At 36.9% G+C, this 21,221-nt stretch overlaps 1 protein-coding gene across 1 annotated transcript in view; it reads left to right on the top strand.

The window, feature by feature from the left end:
• The first annotated feature begins 8,163 nt into the window (after positions 1-8,163).
• Positions 8,164-21,221, top strand: part of LOC140245873 (uncharacterized) — a 35,923-nt gene continuing 22,865 nt past the window's right edge. The window contains exons 1-2 of the mRNA XM_072325358.1: positions 8,164-8,239; positions 20,112-20,423. Coding sequence (XP_072181459.1) covers positions 8,164-8,239; positions 20,112-20,423 — 388 coding nt within the window. The remainder of the gene's footprint in view (positions 8,240-20,111; positions 20,424-21,221) is intronic.

Below are 21,221 nucleotides of genomic sequence, written 5' to 3'. Positions count from 1 at the left end.
CAAATACGACCATAGTATCTGTTAACTTTGATATATAATGTATTTCAATGTAATGGCAAATTACGAACAAAAGTACGAATTTGTGTAGAACTGTGTTATGCAAAATGTATGAGGAAGACAGTCACTGTCGATTGTGCCTTCTTGTGCTTTCAGTGTAAACATGTGGGGCCTATTGTATACAATAATGCAGTCGGTATGATTATTTCAACGGGGTCGTGTAACGCTCTCTCATCGGTCGTGGCCGAAAATACACGCAAGACACATCAGCAGGACACTCGTGTCTGTTTATGTTTATAGGGAGAGGGATTTCCAGCAAGAAACATTTGATTTCAAACCTTACACATGTTGTGCACTAACTTTTGTGCATGTCACCGGACGTTGTGAGCGAGTTTGGCATAAATTGAAGTGCACATGATGGCTGTCATTTCAGTGTTTAAAATCTAATAGTAGCCGAGAGAGGAGAAATATATATTGTACATTGCTCATGTTGTGTATGTTCCGCATATTGTGCACTTTGTACGGTTTGCAAGCAGTTCCCAAGCATAGAGTAGGGAGGAAAAATGATAATAAACATCACTTGTATATGTGTGTTCTAGAATCTTATTTTGTGTGAACTTTTTTTTTTTCCGTCTTGGATTTTGTTTTCCTTGCAAAAGACCCCCCCCCCTCCAAAAAAAACAAAACAAAACAAAAACAAATTATACTCTCATTGCAAAACAATAATCTCATTATTCAAAAACACAGACAAAACCAAATAGATAAGTATTATTCAGGAGGTCTATTCAAAAGCAAAATGATACACAGTCGAATATCTTATGGTATAGAAGACAATAGTTGATAAATTCTTAATCAAGTTACGCTAAACACACAATGATTGAATGAGTAATTGTCCTGTCAAGTTTAAAGGACAGATGGGACATCTCCAGTGCAATACCGGGGGGGGGGGGGGGGCATCAACACAGTCTGATATGTAGGGCTACCCCTTTGAACAGAATGGTGTTTGAATCATGATCCAATGATTCAATTTTCGACTCTTTTAGCAGTATTTAGCAGTTTGGAAGACGACATATAGGAAGAAAATCACCAGAAGTCGATTTAGTTTGAAACACATCCATAGCCAAACCAGTCTTTGCTATATGGACGTTTTAAGAGCAAAACTGATTGGCATTAACCGTAAAGATGCTAAAAGACGATCTATGATTAAAACTGCATATTATTCAACTGAAATACAAGTAGCGTGATAACAAACTTATTCATTAAAAAATCGACGAATAACACCCGAGTGAGAAAGACATCTTTAGCTTATTTTATTCATGAGAAAACCCACGTTCTATGGTTAATCGTGAGATGTAACTTTCTCTTACCGGATACGTGTGTTTCAATAAATTTGTTACATACCTTCATAAACGGATGTCTGTCTTAAATTTTGGTGGTGTCTTCAAGTCATCACACAGTTTATTATTTATACCGGTATTTGATTAAAGAAAAAAAAAACACATTTCATTTAGGTTGGTCTAAATCGATTTAGGGTCACTTTAACTATAGGGTTAATGATTACAGTAAAAAAAAAAAGACGATATGATAACCAAATTAGCAACAAAAAAAAATCAAGTGGACAAATATTTTATGTTAATCCGTTACCATATTATGTAAAAATATGAATATCATAATCAGCCCAGCATAAATGACTTTTGCAAAAGTGTAAAAAGTCACATCACAAATAGAATCTTTCATGAAAAGCAAGGCGATAACATCGCGATTTTAAGTCTGGACATTGTTGTAGGTCGTTCCACTTGCAAATGAAAAAAAAAAACAACGATTAATGCTTCAAAATAGTTCTAACATGTGAGATAGGGATAAAAAACAACCACTGTACAAAATTGAATCAGTGTAATTGATGTTAAGATTTGTTAAATGAAGAGCTTGCTTCCAAAAGGCACTTAATCCATCATTTTCAATGGATAGCGCCTTTCTGTTGCAAGCTCTTCAAATATACAAAATGTCAACAATACTTATGATACAAATGTTTCCGTCTAAACCGTCTACAGTTACATTTTATTGAGACTACAGTGTAGTTCTGATATACCTCTTTATATCTTAGGCTTTATTGTAAAATTTGTATATAGTAGATGTTTTGTGATGCAACTGACATACACATATGAATCATTGTGATATCTTGAAAAATTTTAAATCACTGCTCCAAAAGGTAAAAGAAACCTTTAAGTAATCCTATACGATGGCAGTTTCTGCCTTTAAGAGTAGGCCTATGTTGTACTAAAATAGAGCCAACGGCTTTGATATGGGTTGCAGAGGAAATAGTGGGGGGCGCAAGGGATTTTTGGTTCAAATTTTGCCAAAAGCACCAAAATTTGGCACACATGTAGCCCAAACCATACTATTTCGATTTTTGATGGGCGCCAAGAAGGGCGCCCTCTGTTGCGGCCATATTATCAAAATCCAATATGGCCGCCATATAGGTTAAAAGGTCACTTGCATTTGAAAACATCTAAGGGTTACAATCATTCAAAAAGTCAGGCTAAGAGGTTTTCTGGGTCAAGGAATTCGAATCTGAAGTTTTTTTTATAGTCTGAAGTCAATTTTTCCTTATAAGGTCACCTTAAGGTCATTTAGGGGTCAAGCCATTGTATTCATAACAGTTTATTGGAAAAAATGGCTTGCCCATGGTCAATATTCCAGGAATGCCGGCCTAAGTAATAGAATTGAAGTTGTCGACGGCTGAAAAAAGGCGTATTTCTTGTGAAGGGTGCCCTCCGGGGCGGCATATTTGCAAAATCCAATATGGCTGCCACCTACGTTAATAAAGGCCAGTATAACAATTAAAAACCTTTAAAGTGTTACAATAATTTGAAAAGTCAGCTTTAGAGGTTTTATGGGTCAAGGAATTCGATTCTGAAGTTGTTTTAATGGTTTGATGTCAACTTTTCCTTATAAGGTCTCCCTAAAGGTCATTTGGGATCAAACCATGATATAGGTAATTTAGAAAATGGCTTGCCCATAGTCAATATAGGAGGAATGCCAGCCCTCCTAATAGAATTGCAGTAGTTGAGGGCTGTGGGTGAGGGAGAGGTGGGCTTTCTCACGAGTAACATCAATGTATCTGCTTTCGTGTTAAGATTTCAAACTCTAGGTATACACTCATTAATTATAATAAGAACCCCTTTCTGAGAGTAATTAGGTTTAAGGGATTTTACTCAGATCCTTATTTCACAATTAAATTTGAAGACTTGGCAACCCTTCAATTTCATTTTTAATGATTACTTACGGTAATATTTTTTTTTCTGCATTATTTCAATTATGGCCCGTTATAATATGGCTACACAAGCTTTTAAGTGAGGGTCTGTCCGAAGCTATGGAATATCATAGTTCATGTTACAATCATTCCATTAATTATTTTCATATTCCAGGCGCTAAGAGGAAATGTCCTCACCGACTGGTCATATTTGCGGAATTCAATATATTTGCATTTGCTTTAATGACAGCCAAAAGAGCTAGTTAGAATTATGGGTAATGGCCTTTCAAAGAATTTTCAAGATTTGATTATTTGATTATTATTTTCATCTTCATCTGCAAGGAATGCAATAAAAACATACATATATGAGAAATAGAATCCTATTGCTACCTAACATATAAATAGTTTAGCAATGAGGGGGAGGGGATACTCTCTATATTACCGGCGTCCTTGACGTTGTCACTAAAACGAGAAGTGTTTTTATTTCTCTGTTGCAGTTCAGGGATCCTCAATCAAAATAGATAGTCATAATTCAAATTTAAATTCAATGGAATAATAATTATAAAGATCACTCCTAATCTGGATGAAAAAAGAAAAAAAATCTGTCGTGTATAAGAGAGTTTTCAGTACATCAGGTTGGCATCAATTTGCTATTTTCGAACTTGTGTAAGAAAGTTCGATTCTAAAGTCCTTATAGGAAATTTTATGTGCCTCCACAGCTAAATATGCCGTTCAGAGAACATGACGGTCCTGGTGACGCCATGTAGGGAACAAGCATATTATTTCATAGGTGCCACAGTGACACCATTAACTCTTTATGTGCCACGTTCGCACGTCCGGCTCAGTCGACGGCGTGCCAACTTCGCATATTCTGCTCAACAAACAAAGCCGCCAAAACCGATCGATAAATCCCTAATCACTGCTAATCCCGCGGCACAATGAAAGCGTTTTTCGTGCTTTTGTTCCTCTAATATACGGCTTGCATTCTATGTGGTGATTGACTATCAAGCGGTGTTCCCAACTAGATTTGCTCGTACATTCTAAGTTTCTGTCACGGTTTTATGTGCAAAAGTCACGCCTTTACAGTAATGTAGCAACTGGTCATTCGACAGAGAAATTGAAAATAGATTCGTCATACAAATTATATCGAAACAACGTTTGACATTCCTCTTTAACTTTGCCTACTATTATGCCCATCTTAACTGAAATTTGTAGAGGTTATACAAATTAGAAAAACAGAATTCTTTCTCAAAGCATGACTACCTTCGTGTCTCGGAATAACGTGGCACACAGGGCGTTTCCACCATGGCACATAAAGAGTTAACAGGGTACAAATTAGATATGTTATAGTACAACTTTCATGACACCTTCTAGGGTCTATTAAGATTCTATCCAAAGTGCTTGGACGCAAATTGGTATGATATCACAAGACTTTATAAGTTGGTATCTCGTTGTTCTGAAGACTATCGGTTGCAACTCTACTCTCCGCAACATCTCTACGACGCACGTCTCCTGGAGACGAGCCCAATCTCCAGGATTCGCAGGAGAATCGAACATTTTCGATTTTTGCAGAGACTATTTCTGTCTTCCAGCTTGTCTCCGAGACGTCTCTGCGAGGTCTCCATCACTGTGACCATGTCGTGGGGACTAAATTTGTCTGCAACATCTTCGAGATGTCCCCGCATCTTGTGGAGACCGTAATAACATAATGGCGACGAAAGGGAGAAGTCGCTGAGAAAAGACGTCTCTGATAAGTCCCTGTGACTGCAAAAGCCGTGCCAACATCCCCGTGACTTCCACGCAAATAAGTTGTCCCTTTGTTTGAAGACGTCTTGGACGTCGCCCTAGAAATCGCGTTAGTTGTGACAGCGAAAATATTTTTTTCGAGACGCTGGCATTGCGACAATATCTCCTCCAGTCAGATAGGCCCTCAATCCCCTCCCCCCCCCCACACTTTAAGTTTGCAGCAATATCAAACTACTGACCATGGATGGCTCGTCTGACACCTGCTCTACATTATTCATTTTTACCTTCATTCATTCTTTCATTCATTCATTCATTCATTTTTTTTTTCCATTTCCATGTTTTCCACCTCCCAATGCATGCCTTGAAACAGCTGTGGTGCAGAAGAATGAAATTTGGTACTGAAGCATTGCGGAGAGTGGCTGATAGTACTAGTAATTGCCATGTACCTGTGCCATCTTTCCTCCAACTCCACTCCCTGAAGTCAGGGATCACATCATGACCCATGCTGTCATGATTCCAGTAGAAACTCACTTGCAGCAGCACTCATCTTCAAAATGTTGATACAGCGCCGCTTGAGCAGATAAGGTGGTTTCTGATGATCTGCGCCCACGTTATGACGAGATTATGCCTACCCTCGTTGACGCTGGCTGCCCCATAAACCTTGTTGCCCATCAGTCCTTGCTGGACATGAGCACGATTATTAAAGTAGTTTATGTGTCAGTGAGCTCTGGTTTGCTGACCCATACTATACTTAGGCATTTTGCATGCCACATCAAAGCAAGTCTGAAGTAATGTCGCACCCTGTCAGTGCCTGATGTTGGGCTCTGGAAGAGAGGTATGCTGTACAAGAAAAAGCTGAAAAGTCCATTATCTTTTCAATACCACGACCCATCCGTAACTCCCTCAGATCAAAGGGATTAAAAAAAAAAACACACACTACCGAAAATGTGATGGTATGCTCATCCGTGCGATTATATACTGTTTTAAGAAAATGCTTTCAGAAAACATGTCATCCTTTGTAAGGATATCTTTGCGTAGATTGCATCTAAGTTGTTGGAAAGCTGAAGGGTTGTGAGATCACAATTCCTGTTGGATATTTCCGTCTCGAATCAGGTGCTCAGGATGAGTTGTCCGTCCCATTTATTCTTGGATATCTGTGCGCTGATAAATGAGGGCAGTTCTTTATTTTTCAATCTTAATTTTCAGGAAGCCGCTACGCTCTTCCAATCATAATTTGAGATTTGAGTGGTGCCATCACCATCTCTTGTCAGAGAACTGCACAGTGTTGCTGCGCAAAAATGGTAAAATTATTTACTTCAGGATCAGTATCCCATACAACATCAATAGGTGTTTAGTTTCCCTAGTCATTTGCGCTTTCAGTAAAGAAACGGTTTCGTTTGATAAAAAGAGAATTAAAAAAAAAAGATGTTAAAAATCCTTCAGCTGAATTGTCTTCACCTACTCTGATAAGATACTGCCATTAAAGGACTTTAATGATCGAATTTAGTTAACTGCCCCTAGAATACTAGTCTGACCTGGATAGAGGAGCTCGATTCCCTGGAAGCTTCGGCTATTGCTTCCTTCACTGAATACGCTCTCTTGTCAAGGGAGAGCAGGCATACACCAATTTCAGCAGGAGGAGAATCATATTGCTTGCCAGCTGGAAAGTTAATAATTGACCATGAAAGGTGACGAGGTGGCTCAGTCGGTAGCGTACGGCTTGCGGTCTAAAGACTTGTGTTCAGGCGGGGGTTCGAATCCCACTTATCTCACATTCTCAAGTCTAGCTGAGCAATGGCGTGTATTGTCATACCGTCCCCTCTAGTAGAGGCACAACACTTTGCACCTCATCACTTTGATTTAAAAAGTGGAAGTCCCTTGTGTGAAAGAATCACAAACCCAGACACATGAAAAGATCCCGAATCGGCATTCCGTTATCGGAAAACTCAAGGTGCATAAAACCGGTAAAGTGGTCCACCCAAAGTATATACAACTGACCAGCTAGTTGCATACGGGCTATCCAGCTATCTCGTCAGAAGGAAAAACGAAGACAAAATAAGATTAGGCGTGTTTATTACCCTCTTTGCCATTGCACCCTGATTCGGCCCCTTGGAATAGGATGGCGGCCGTATTTAAGCATGTATATTTGAAACAAAGAAAGAAAAAACTGACCAGAAACAATTGATAAATAGTGAAAACTTTGAGCAAAGAAAATGAGAAAAGAAAACAAAACCGATGGAAGCCTGTTTTCTGTGCTCAAAGATTTATATATATATATATATATATATATATATATATATGTATATATGTATACATATATCTTAAATACATTTTTCATTTATTTGTCATAATCATTATTTAAACGTGGGGGGGGGGGGGTGGAGCCGCAGCTCTTGGCCCCAATTGACCATTGAAGGACTACAGAAGAGATGACAAGTGGGACAAAATAGGGGTACCAGTGAATTGCAGTTGAATGCACACAGAAGTCATTTCGAAAAATGCACAAAATGCCTGATTTGACCCTTATTTGACCTTGAAAGTGACCTTGAGAGGTGATAGTGACTTTGAGAGGGGATTTAGTGACCTTGAATTGCACAAATTACATTTAGAATCAAATTCTCTGACCCCGTAATATCTTCCACGTGGGATTCATAACATTAATTAACCTTTTCAATTTGTAACTGCAGTTGACCTTTAATCCGGATGGCGGCCATATTTGATTTCACCAATATGGCGGCCCCAAGGGTTTTTAGTCTTGGCGCCCATCAAAAATCGAAAGAGTATGGTACAAGGGACCTATGAGCCAAATTTGGTGCTTTTGGGAGATTTTGAACCAAACGACCCATTTTGAGCCCTTAGGCCCCCAACTAAAACCCACTAATCACTGATCCTATCATTGCAAGGAGTTATCCCTACTAGGCGAGTGCCTTGCTGGTCCTGGGGATTCCCCGCTTATAGGTCATAATGGTGACTCGCGCGCATTCCTGTCATCTGGGGGACGCGGCGTTTGATGCCACGACAAGTACCACATATACTGCGTGTGTAAGTAAAGGCGTGGCCTGGCTTCAATCTATTGTTCATACAATTATCGGGTTCTCTTCTCATTTGTGTTCACCGTGATTGCCAACTGGTTTTGACAGCTGAGATTGTATTCTTCTTGGAAAATAATGGAAACAGACTTCAGTAATTTGGTTTGGCTCGTAACACTGACTAGTATCGTTATCTGTACTCCATTTTCTGAAGGTGAGTATATTCTGTGCTTTGTATGCGTCTGCTCTAGATGTAAGTGAAATGCAATGTAAGTTTGCTAGGGTGGGATTTCACGGAGCACACGAACGATTTGCGAAGGACGCGAATGACAAAATCCAACATTCGGAAAAGTTTTTCTCCGAATGTGTTCCGACAATGAAGCCGAAAACTATTCTTGCGCAATTTGTGCGAAGTTCCCACGACGTATGTGCGATTGTCGTGTGTATCATTGCTAAAGTACAGCATGTTACGTACACGAAGAACAAATGTAGCAAGGAGAGGTGGAAGCAATAAAAAAAAAAATCAACTCAAATCAGCTTTCTTGAGTTGATTTTTTTTCTTTCCTCTATTTCTATTTTCGTTTTCTCTCATTTCTCTATCGTGTGTTTGCCTACATTTTTCCCCCCTAGGACGTATCTCCACTAATAAAGCATTTGATCTTTTTTTTTTTTTTTTTTTTGCAGTTCCTCCAACACATAATCTCTATAGTTCAAATGAAATTTACATACTTAAGATTGATTTTAAGTATATTCTGCGATTTTTTTTTGTATATCAAATATTCTTTCTCTTTGCTAGTCTATAATTTCTTTTGTTGCTATAGTTGTTGATAATTGTTTGATGTTTAGATGTATGCTACGATTTCTATTTGCAGAAAACGTACAGGGCATACATCCCCCAAACGTGCGCTAAACGTTCGCGAGAATGTCTCAAAAGGTACGCGAACAGTTTGCGATTACGTCGTAAAATGATCGGAAAAACTTCGCAGATTTCGCGTAACATACGCGAGACATTTTCAGAAGTTTCGGAGTCTGTTTGGTGTTTCACGAACATTTTGCGAACATCGCGCGTGTCTTGCGAAGGTCTTGCGCATATGACGAAGCTTTAAAGACACTTTCGAGAACAATTCAAGAGCAAATCCCGACTAAGTGTGCGGAAAAGGTTCGCGTAAAATTTCAAACTTTTTTGAAATTCTCGCCGAAGTAAAAACGACATTCGCGAACAATTGACGACGCTTCCGAACCCTCACGTTTGTTTGGCGATCTTTTGCAGACTAAAATGCGAATGCTGGATTTTGCCATTCGCGTCATTCGCAAATCGTTCGCGTGCTCCGTGAAATCCCACCCTAACAGCAGACGAAGGAACAAGCTCAAATAGGCGACATAGTCGCACAGTTTAAAAAATGAGGGAAAGCACCAGTAGTCCATCTTTTCGATTACGATTGTTTTCATCTTGGATCTTGTGAGTGTTATTTTGTTTTGCCTACCTCATAATGTGTTCAATACATGTCCTATAAATAAAAAAAATAAAAAAAAAACGTAAAAAAAAAAACAACAACAATGGATCCATTTCTATCCAACTGAAATAATATTTGAGATTAAAGCTGTTTCAAATCAAGGGAAATAAAAGAAAATGTGCGATAATTAAACAATGTCTTTGAAAATATTTCTTGTCATTAATTAAATGAAAGCAATCGTAGAACATAATCTTTCTATAATTATGACGACTTTTGGACAAATCTGTAATGTGTAAATGTATTTAATAACACATATACATACAATAAAAAGTGATGTTTTTGAATACAGTACACTGTGGGTGTGCAATCGGGAATGTTGCCTGAACTGTCTTTGAATAAAAAAGCATACTAAGCATCAATGCGGATTTTCCTGTATTACTCGATTTTAGGCACCCTAAGCTTTTCCCCTTTCAATTTGGCAGCAAATCTTTTTCTAAGTAAATATATTGGAAGCTTTACTTTTGTGCAGAGATCGGCACTTTACAAGCGGGTAAAAAAAAAAAACGGTCATACAAAACCAAAAAAGAATAATAATTATTAAAAAAAAAAAAAAAAAAACTTTTCGTAGGCAACATACTACTTGGAAAAACCAGAAGTACCATTCTCATCTACAAAGGGTAGTCTTAAGTTTTGCAATATTTATTCCATGGACGCTTCCATGCGTGGACTTGCTTTCTTGCATTTTGGAGTGTGCAGATATTGTTCAACACAGAGACATGGAACGACTGCTATTCATGTTATGCACCGGTGGCACTATATTCTTTGTGGCCATGTGGCATACACATGTACAAATAACATTCGTCACCAGGGCTACAAACAACAGAAGCTACAAGGCAGTGGGGAATACCACGTGAACTTTTACCCCAGTATGTTAAGCGCGAGAGGGCAGGTATAGAATACAGAACGCAGAAGAGTGTAATCGTCAAAATAATAAGAAAAAAAAATGTGTGAACCCGATTGCAGAATAGCACCGATGAATTTTGATAAAAGATGTAATAATGTGAAAGGTAAACTATAATTTGTCAATGCAGAATTTAATGAGGAAAGACGTCATTGTCTCTGTGGCACAGCTGGCGTTTGGTGGTGGACCCAGTGAAAATGTTTCTTACTGCCTGCATTCAGTGTTATATGATGTGTCACCGATTACACAAAATTGCGTGAAAAAGACTGTTTGTTTGAACTCATCTGTACAATCAACCGTCAATTTTCAATTAACCTTTAAACTCTTTTTTATGTGAAAACGAAAGATGAACGCCATAGTATTATCAAACACATCGGGATCTCTTTATTTCTAAAAGGAGATCGGAACTTTAGAGACAAGATGGCAATTCTGAACGTCTGTCAATTAAAGGAATTGTCAACCCATTTTAATACTCGTGAGCGAAAAGGTAAAATATGAGTGTTAAAATGTCAATTACTGCTATTAATCGCTACACGAAACATATTCATTTTGAGAAGAACTTAATGATCTTAATGTGCGAATCGTTGACCCTTGGGAATCCCTGCCGACCTGAAGGTCGAGTGACGATTTTCATGCAAATAGTGACGGGGCTAAAGTTCTTCAACGACGCTGCGTTCAATGAGTAAATGTTGACTTTGCTTGAGAGAATCTTGCGTGCGTAAGTGCAACCATCGATATGCTGACTAAATTCTGTCGTTGCTATCAGATTTCGTAATCAAGTAGATCCACTTCAATCGACGTAGGTGCAGGGTTTGGACCATTACTTTATCATTTGAATATCCTCGAAGTTTATGATGGACAGAGGTCATAATAACCTACTGCTTTTTCTTTCAATAAGTGCGAGTCTTTTCTTTAGTCTTTGTTCAGAAGGTAAGTAGGTATTTTGTGTGATTTTGCATGAGACGTTAAACACGTGATCCCTGGTTTTATATGCAGAGTGACATTCACCGAAACATTAATTCAAGTGAATATCATACAATACCTTCAGTAAATAATATATAGTATACTGAATGTCTTTAATTCAGTTTGAGTTATTTTGATTTGTTGCTTCTCGCAATTTCGTGAAAAATTTAAAATGTCAAAGGGGTATAGGTAGTATTTTTTTTTTTCTGGAAATGAAAAAATAAAAAAAAATACTTAGAAATATACTTAAATAAACAGTTTTTGCATGCCAGAAATATAAACATACACACACACACACAAAAAACAACAAAAAGCAAACTTAAACTGGAATGTGGAAATATGATTTTATCAAAGCTGACTATAAATTGCAAACTGAATCAATAAGATATTCTTTTAAGGAAATACAGTGTTTGAAAGGCGCTTCTTTAGTTCGAATAGCAAAAATATCCAGAAAATAAGAATAATTGAAAAAAAAATCCATAGACATGGTTGCTTAGGCTAGCTCCTAAAACAAGAGAAGAAGGTGATCATTATGCAATCATGCATTTTCAAATGAAAAAAAGCAAACAAATTTCAGTTCAAATTAAGCTGTCATGTGTGTTTCAAGATTGTTTACCATTACATGGCTAACTACTGCATGAGGCACCTATTGCATGATGAAACATGTTCCTGAAACAAAAGTCTGGAGAAGTTTGGCGCTGCCGTTCACACATTCACTTTATTGAATCAAACCCTGATCACAATTTATGCTACATGCATTTACAAAAGTCCAGCAGACAATGAATGACTCCGCTTTGTGTCATACAGCATGTTGTACCGTGGGAATATCACGTGATATGTCTCAACGAGACAAACGATCGAGCGACAAACGGTCGCGCGGGGAAACAGGGAAAACCCAAGTGAACGCTAAACCAAGGATTTGTATGCTCAATAAGACTTATCATAGTCGTCGTGCTAAGGGCGAAAAAGAATACGATCGCTGTATTCCATAGTACAGATGTCGCATTTGGCATACATGTTTCTCAGGGCAATCGTGACAAGTCGTGATGTGAAAATTTCAGTGAAAAAAAAAAAATTAAAGAGGTAGATATTTAAAAGCAAAAAAAAAAAATCAAAGATTAGAATTCCAATTGTTAATTTATCTTTTAATAATTCAGATACACATTTACTTTACTTGAATATTAACATGAATATACCATATCCATATATACAATCCGACATAAAAAAAAGTTGATACAGGAATGTCGACGACAATAAGATCCGGGAGTAGGCGTCAATCTACAATGTGAAATAAACAAAGTAGGTATAGATTAGGAGGAAGGTTGGTGGGATGGTGAGAGCTTTAGCCGGGGTCATCCCACTAGACCGACACCCACGAGTCATACAGCCCCTGAGTTCGACATTGAAAACAGGTCCACAAGTCATACAGCTCACGAGTCCTACAGCCCGCGAGTTAGACACTAGGCAAATAAAGCCCATGAGACCGACACTAAAAAGTATTAAAAACCAGCCCACGAGTTCGACAGACACAACACGGCTCTTAATGTGTCGGTCTCGTGGGCCTTTTTAGCTTAGTGTCGAACTCATGGGCTGTATGACTCGTGGGTGTCGGTCTCGTGACGTGCACCCCTTTAGCCTGCCTGCCTGTCTACCATCTCCGTCCCATGCAAGAGTAGTGATACATTTTTTATTTTTTATATATATATTTTTTTTTTAAGGGGAGGGGGACTGTCAATAAGAGTTGTATATGTTGTATTAAAGGAAATGTCCTTATAGTGACAAGGGTAGTGTTTGCTGGAATATCTGATACCTATCCTTTTCACAACTAAAAAAGGGCTCGAAGAAAAAAAAAACCGTAGTAGAATGAAATCAAACACATATTGAAAAGTTCATAATCGGACAAAATGTTAAACTCCCGTTCGAGGGTTTCTGGTTCATCTTGGTATTTTCGAAAGGATAAGGAATCCAACGACATGGTAGCTACTTTGTCTAATAAAGGTCGCTTGGAAGATATTTGAGTATCTAAATATAAAAATGACCCAAGTCCATGGGTTGTCATTTCGAGTAAACTTCAAAAAAAAAAAACCCTCATATCTTTTTTATTTGCCCAATAATATTCTTTTAACTATGATGGTAAGGCTACAGTGCAAATACAAAATAATACATAATATCATTATCACAAATTACATTTACATTCATTGTGGAGTGGCCATTTTGTTTGATGGACTTTGGTAGTTGTTTGAATCATATGGACTTGGGTCGTTCTTTAAATCATACACAGGAAAAGCTTCTATATTAGTGGTATTGTTAAATCAGATTTTACCATGGCATAATGTCCCTCATCACTAAACTAATTTATTAAGTATGTCTATGTATGTACATGGAACTACAATGTGCATGTGTCAATATGTTAAAATGCGGGGAAATGCCTTCCATCTGTTTCTTATTAAAGCCATATGTGGACGGTGTAATGAACAAACCGCTAAAGGTACCCAATTAAAACTTTGCACATGCATGAATTAGTGGATAAAGCTCTCCCAATCAAAATAATTATGGTCGCACATACCCAAGGTCAAAGGATCAAAGGTCATTGTTGATTTTAGATTGTAAAATGTCACGATTATCCCCGTATCTCTGCAGTGCAGGAAAGTATCTTCATAAAGTTTTATACTCATGTATTACCAGACAATAAGTCTCTGAATCTCTTTTGGCCATGTGTAAAAGGTAAGGTAAAATAGTGCTGTCATTTCACTAGTTTCTCAATCTTCTATAATGGCTCGAATGCAACATTTCTAGTTACTTACTCCTAAATTCAGATCAAACATACGCCTATTACTAACATGCGCATTGAGGACATGAACTACTCCACATGATTCTATAATAAGTTCATGTTATTCAACTGGCAGGAACTTGTTTCTCATGAAAAATTTTGTACCTTTCCCCCACTGCTCTAAAGCCTTTTGTTCCTATTGTACTTCCACTTTGTTTCTCCCAACCTGACTCCTCATCATTGTCCCAGTAAGTTATGTTCATTGTGTGTATACAATAATAGGCCTGGACAGGAAGTAATGAGAGAGGGCGCTAAAAAATGTAAAAATTACCCATATCCTGGACTTGGGTCATTCTTACATTGAAACAAGATTTCACTCATTCATTTTAGGTACTTTTGGGGGGTAATAAGGGTTTAACCAAAAGATGAGTCCATGTATACGCTAAGCTAGGCTACAATTTCCCATGTCAAACTGAATTTGGACAAAATTGGACTTGGGTTGTTTTAATTTTATTCAGGTAATCATTATGCACACATTATAAAGTCTGACATTCTTACTTCCTAAGTTTTCTCTTTCTGTGTAATTTTCTCTTTTTTTTACCACTGGCGTCTTTACACGGAACGATTTAAAAATATAGCTGCAAAGTGTCACGTTTTTGGTAAAACATATAAAACATGTACTGTAGGTCACCATCAAATATAATCATTCCTTGAACATGTCATTTTTGATTTGATTTAACTCTTTATGTGCCATGGTGGAAACCCCCTGTGTGCCACGTTATTCTGAGACACGAAGATAGTCATGCTTAGAGAAAGAATTCTGTTTTTTCCAATCTGTATAACTTCTACAAATTTCTGTTAAGCTGGACATAATAGTGAGCAAAGTTAAAGAGGAATGCCAAACTTTGCTTCCATATACAATGTATAACAATTCTATTTTCAATTTTTCTTTTGAATTACCAAATGCTACATTACTGTAAAGGAATGACTTTTGCACATAAAATAGTGACAGAGACTTAAAGTGTACATGCAAAATCTAGTTGGGAACACCGCTTGATAGTCATTCACCACATAGAATGCAAGCCGTATGTGAGAGGAACAAAAGCGCGAGAAACGCTTTGATTGTACCGCGGGATTAGCGATTTATCGATCGGTTTTGGCGGCTTTGGTTGTTGAGCAGAATATGCGAAGTTGGCACGCCGTCGACTGAGTCAGACGTGCGAACGTGGCACATAAAGAGTTTATATGAAAAATGATTGACAATATTATTGTGCACAAAATTCACACACACGGTTTTCGTGCCGTACAAAGAGCTCATACTGAGGATTTCTTTTCTTCTTTTTTTTTTCCAGAAACAGACTTTATATCTTTGTACTCAAACGTGCAAGTTCTTCATGACAGTAGATAGAAAGAGTAGATAGAAAAGTTTCGAAACTGTAAATCTTGTATACTTTATATTTATATAATTTTGCCAGAAATGTTGCCAGAATATTGTCTTATTTCGTTGGCTTTTTGGATATGAGTTCAAAGCACTTAAGACATTAATTTCTGGTTTGTTCCTGATTATCTATGTATAGGAAATTGTAAGAATGTTAGGCAAATTACGGGGTATTTGGATAGAGACAGTTTGTTTTTTAGATGAATCATTTGCTCGTGACCCAAGAAACATGTATCTCATGTTAGGACTTTCAGCTAAAAATGCTATGCTTAATTAGAAAAGAGAAATTTTACAACATTTGACATTTCTATGCGAGGCATGTATAAAAGAAAAAAATTACATGAGTTTTACAGAGTGCCTCTTTGGGTGGGAAAAAAAGATGAATTGCCTGGGGTAACCTCTGTGCCAGATAGGTATTTGTGCTACAAAAAAAAAAAAATAAAAAAAAATAAAAACAAAAAACAAACAAACAAACAAACAAACAAACAAGGAAGTGCTTCTGTACCCCTTTAGCAAGTATACTATTCTAGAAATAAGACTGCCTAGAAATTTTACTTGAAAGAACATTGTACACAGGATTGGAGTCTGAACATTGTAATGTATCTACAGCATTTTGCACAATGAAAAGAATTAGTTCAATACATTTTAGTACCCTCAACTATTATGATGTATTTATGACATACTTCGATTCTACTCCATATTGGGGCAAATTGTGCTAAAAATTTGCTAAAACGTATCCATAAAACATGTCCTTTAAAAACGTGCAATCACAATAGTCACAAAAGACCAACCCTTGGTATTGAGACAAGCACAACTCATAGCTAAGATTACTCACAGTTTTACTGTCATCTTCATAACTTGCTCAAAACCATTCCACTGTCTTGCTGTTGGGAATACTTACAATAACACGCAATTTCACAAGTGTATCATTTCCAAAACACATGATAATTATATAATCATCCTAAACATACTTTTATATAATCTTGATATAATTTTGTCATGGTCATGACATGTTTTTTGTGTATTTCTTTTTTTTTTTTTTTGGTTAATGTGAATGAAAAGGGCATGGTATGGTTTTGATTAAGGATATGAATCTCTTATGAATATCAAAGAGCATATTTAATCTGAGAGAAATCCAATGTTTACTTTTGACGAAAAAAAAAGTATTATAGTGTTTTACATTTCTGAGTTATCCAGAAACAAAGTGGTTTTTATTTAGGTTTTCCAGGTCAATTTCATACTTTTGTCATTCGAGTTCCTATTCCGAGCATTCGATTTCACGCATTCCACGCTCGCAGCACAGAATCAGCAATTAAATTCAAAATCCGGTCATTCGAATTCACTATCCGAGCATTCAAATCCACTGTCGGAACATTCAAATTCACTATCGGAACATTCAAATTCACTATCGGAGCATTCAAATTCTCTATCGGAGCATTTAGATTTAAGAGAGGGGCACGCATTTCATCAATGAGCATTCAAATTCATGTCAAGCTGGCGACGGAATTTCGTCGGTCATTCAAATTCGTGAATGGGAACCATGTTCCGAATAACTGCATTCAATTTAAAAGAAGTCCTGAATTTAGTTAGTTTGGGTAGGTGCATGCATGTGTTTTTTATTTGGTTTTGAATATATTGGGATTTATGATGATTATTTATTTTGCAGTAGAGGTTGACCTGTTCATAGAAAATTTGAACTCGCGCTTTATTTAATAACAAAAAGGAATATACAGGCACATGTCCCTCGGGATGGACTTAAAAATAATGGAGGTCCCATGTGTGAGAGAGTCACAACTCATGCACATAAAAGATCCCACTTCATTTATTCATCGCAAACAGCAGAGCGTTTAAGGCTTACATCCAACTGGATTCCATATGGAAAACCAGCTATTGTAGCTGAATATGGGTTATCCAGCCATCTTTGATGGAAAATGAAACAAACAAACGAACACTGGTATATGCCTACAGACAAGCATAATACGGAGGGTCGGTAGACGTTGACACCTGCGAGGAAAAAAAAACAAACACAATTTCGACTATATTGAAACCGATACATGAACATTCTACACGTCTTGTTTGTTGTGTATTGCTGTCTTATTGGTTTACTTTTGCGGGACTATATGAGCTCATTGTGTATCAGTTTGTCTTTAAATTGATGAATTGTCATTATGTGGTTGGTGTCGGGGCGTTTTCAGCACGCAGTATCAACAAGAAATATGATCACGGTTAATTGTCGCTGTGTTGTTTGGATGCGCTGCTGCTTGGACATTACAATTTGAAATTTATTGAGATGAAAAAAACAAAGAATACATGAACAGAGAACAATGTAAAACTTGTAAACAATCATTATCACACTATATTGCAAGCCCTCGTTGGTTGTGTTGGCCTTTTTTCCTTTCTTAAAAAAGTCTACTCCATTTTCATCGTTTGATTGCACGAAGTAAGAACTTGATCACCTGAAAATGACATTGAATGCTCCAAACAAGCTCATTGGGACTATCACATTACTATCGCATGAATTTGCATGCACGAGTAGGAAAGTCCGTGCTCGCAGTTTGAAATTGAATGCCAAATAGTGAATTTGATTTCACGAAAAATAGAATTGAACGCCCATAAATGAAATTGATCGCTCGGATTCTGAATTTGAATGCCCGAAGATTTTCGCGTGCGTGCGCTGTGTGAATTTGAATGCACACTAATGAATTTGAATGACAGAAGTATGAAATTGACTTGTAAAACCTGTAAAAAAAGGCGGAACAACTAGGACTAGGAAGGCCCAATACGACCACCTTTTCACTTTGTTTTTTGATATCTCAGCCATTTTAATTCACTTTTTATCAAATAAACTTAAAATAGCTCTTTGAGTAATATAGGCTCTTTAATTGCGTCGACGTGGTTTCTGAATTTCGCAAAACAATCAACATCTGAATTTACCTTTTCAACCAAACATTACACCATCCCTTAAGAGTGTGAACTTTACAATAAAATATACGAAATTCATCTCTTATGACAGAAAATCCTGTGCTTCATATGATTCTTATTGTCATCATTTTTACATACTTTGCCAAGTTGCTTCGTCTCCGTGCTTTGCTTGTTCAGTACATTGCTGTCTTCTGTTTATGTATACTTTGTGATGTGTGCGTGTACATGTCGTGTCGGTGAACATAAATTGAATATACCTCTTGTGATCAACCTTTGAAGACTAATGTGAGCCCATGTTGATTCTTCACTTTCTAGTTACTTTTTTTTAATACTAATAGCCTCTGCTTTTTACATTTTCGTATATTTGCACGCTTTGATATGGATATGTAGTTTTATTTTATTTTTGGCAAATGTATTTGATTTATTGATCGTAATAATTAATTGATCATTTATTTATTGAATGTTCTCAATTAACTTCCTAAGGTGTGAGTTTTTCCTACTTTCATTTTGAGAAAGTAAAGGCAAATTGAAGCACAAATACACGCAAATATGACATAAGTTTGGTTAAAAAAAAGTGCAGAAAAAATTTTAACAATCGTTTTGAACTGTTGGACCATGCTATTGGACCATTATATAAAATTGCCTCAGAATTGCTGATTTTTCCTCTGTTAAAACCATTTGCTACGATATTTAGTGTACCTAAGGTTCTGTTGAAGGCCCGCTGCTTTACCCACTGTATGTACAAGCAGTAAGTAAAATATTTACAAAACATTGCAAAAATTATAACTGCTGTGCAGATGACATAGAATTTTATATGTCTTCATACCTTCTATGTCTTCATTGTTATCTGGCATTGCAAACCTTGAAGCATGTTTGCAAAACCTGTGGTCTGAAACTGAATTATTACATATTTTGTTGTTGTTGTTTGGGAGTTCGAAGCGCGATTATTGATTTTGTCATGTCGATATCGGTAGCACTTGAATTACTTCATCAAAAACAGCCTGTAATCAAGGTGTGAAATTTGATCACAAAACATCGTTTCGAATCCGTATAAGTTCAGGAAATTTCTGTGTATCAATTGCGTTATGAAAAGAAATATTTTGTCTAAATCTGCAGTTCAGATGTTTATTCATTTTTTTTTTCATTTCTTTCGTTCGGACTTTTAGAATTCGTTGTTTTGTACTTTTTCCTAAGAAAGATAATATAAAACGTCAACGATTACTAAATTCTGCCTACCGTTTGTTACCTTTTAATAAGAAGTTCAATTCCATTTGACCAGTTCTGCGTTCTTTACTATGGCTGTAGGTGGGAAAAAAGTTATTGTTAAAGATTCTGTTACAAGTATATCATGAAGCTCACATTGCGATATAAGGTCTAACAATGCGCTTTCACTCGTAAATGTTCATATTAATGTTCATCACAAATCATACTTTGATTGCTTTCATAATATTCACAATATTCAGTATTGCACTGGGTAAGAGTCATTGTATCTTGAGTTCTCCGCATTAAAACGTGTGTAGTCAAAATCAATTACGAATAATAAGGGTAACCGTTTTCTGTACATAATTGTGGTCTTAGCATCAGTGGTAGGCACCACCCAAATCGTTCAGGGATGGAAAGGGGAAGACATCCGACTTCCCTGCATCTTCCAGGAACAGCCTCTTGGTGTGTACTGGGTGAAAAAGAACAGCTCAGATCCTAACCAGGTAACGAATAAGGCTATATTCTACGACGGGGCTATTACGTTGAAGGAGGAACGGTTCGACATTGACAGCAATTTCAGCCTCGTCATCACCGACCTGAAGGTCACAGATGAGGGGCGCTACCACTGTCAGGTGGCGCTGCATAATCTCCAGGATTACTCGAATTCCACTACTCTGACAGTTAGTTGTAAGTATTCTTGTTTTTCCTTATCCTGACTTTGGGAAATGGGGAACATTTACTGAGAAACAGCACGAAACAAAACTTATTACTTACATTTATTATAAATTGGTGTCGTACGTGTTCAAGTAGACTAGATGTGTGACTCAAAATAAAACGGCATATCACTTAAACATGGGAAATGTTGCTTACCATTTCCTTTCTTCACTACACTAAATAATAATTCATTTTATTAACCTCTGAAACTTGTGTCTGTGTCCATTTACCCATTATTCATTCATGCTTTTAGGTAGGCACATTCAGTTTGATAACTGCTTTTCAATGACGCCCTGTTCAGATAAAGAAAGAAAAAGAAGTATTATGATACAAACCAAAGCAAAACATTAACGAGCATGAGTAACTAAACGTTCAAAGGGTAATCTCAGTGTAGGTCAAAGTTAAAATAAGGAAGACATGACTTTTTTCTCTATTTTTGTTAGAACAGTTATGAATAATCAGATAGTGAAGTGATAACTTTATTGATTAATAGTTTGCACATACAATGTTGAGTTTTCCCCGTTTTTCACTCAAACGTACGCCTCAGTGTCCAATGCTGATTTATCAAACTTACACTGTGTTATCATTCTGAAGTAATTCAGCCAGGAACAACATCATATTTCACACTTTGATAACAGAGACATTGCATTTTCAGTTTTTTTAACTTAATGGAAAATCTTAAGGAGATTTCATCATAAGCTCATTCATGGCAAATTCATATCGATTGGAACTGGTCATCATTCATAACTTTCTTACTTTTCATCCAATTTT

The sequence above is a fragment of the Diadema setosum genome, unplaced genomic scaffold, assembly GCF_964275005.1.
Source record: "Diadema setosum unplaced genomic scaffold, eeDiaSeto1 scaffold_48, whole genome shotgun sequence".
Classification (NCBI taxonomy): domain Eukaryota; kingdom Metazoa; phylum Echinodermata; class Echinoidea; order Diadematoida; family Diadematidae; genus Diadema; species Diadema setosum.
Note: the sequence above shows the minus strand (reverse complement) of the source record. Positions and strands in the feature narration are given on the sequence as shown.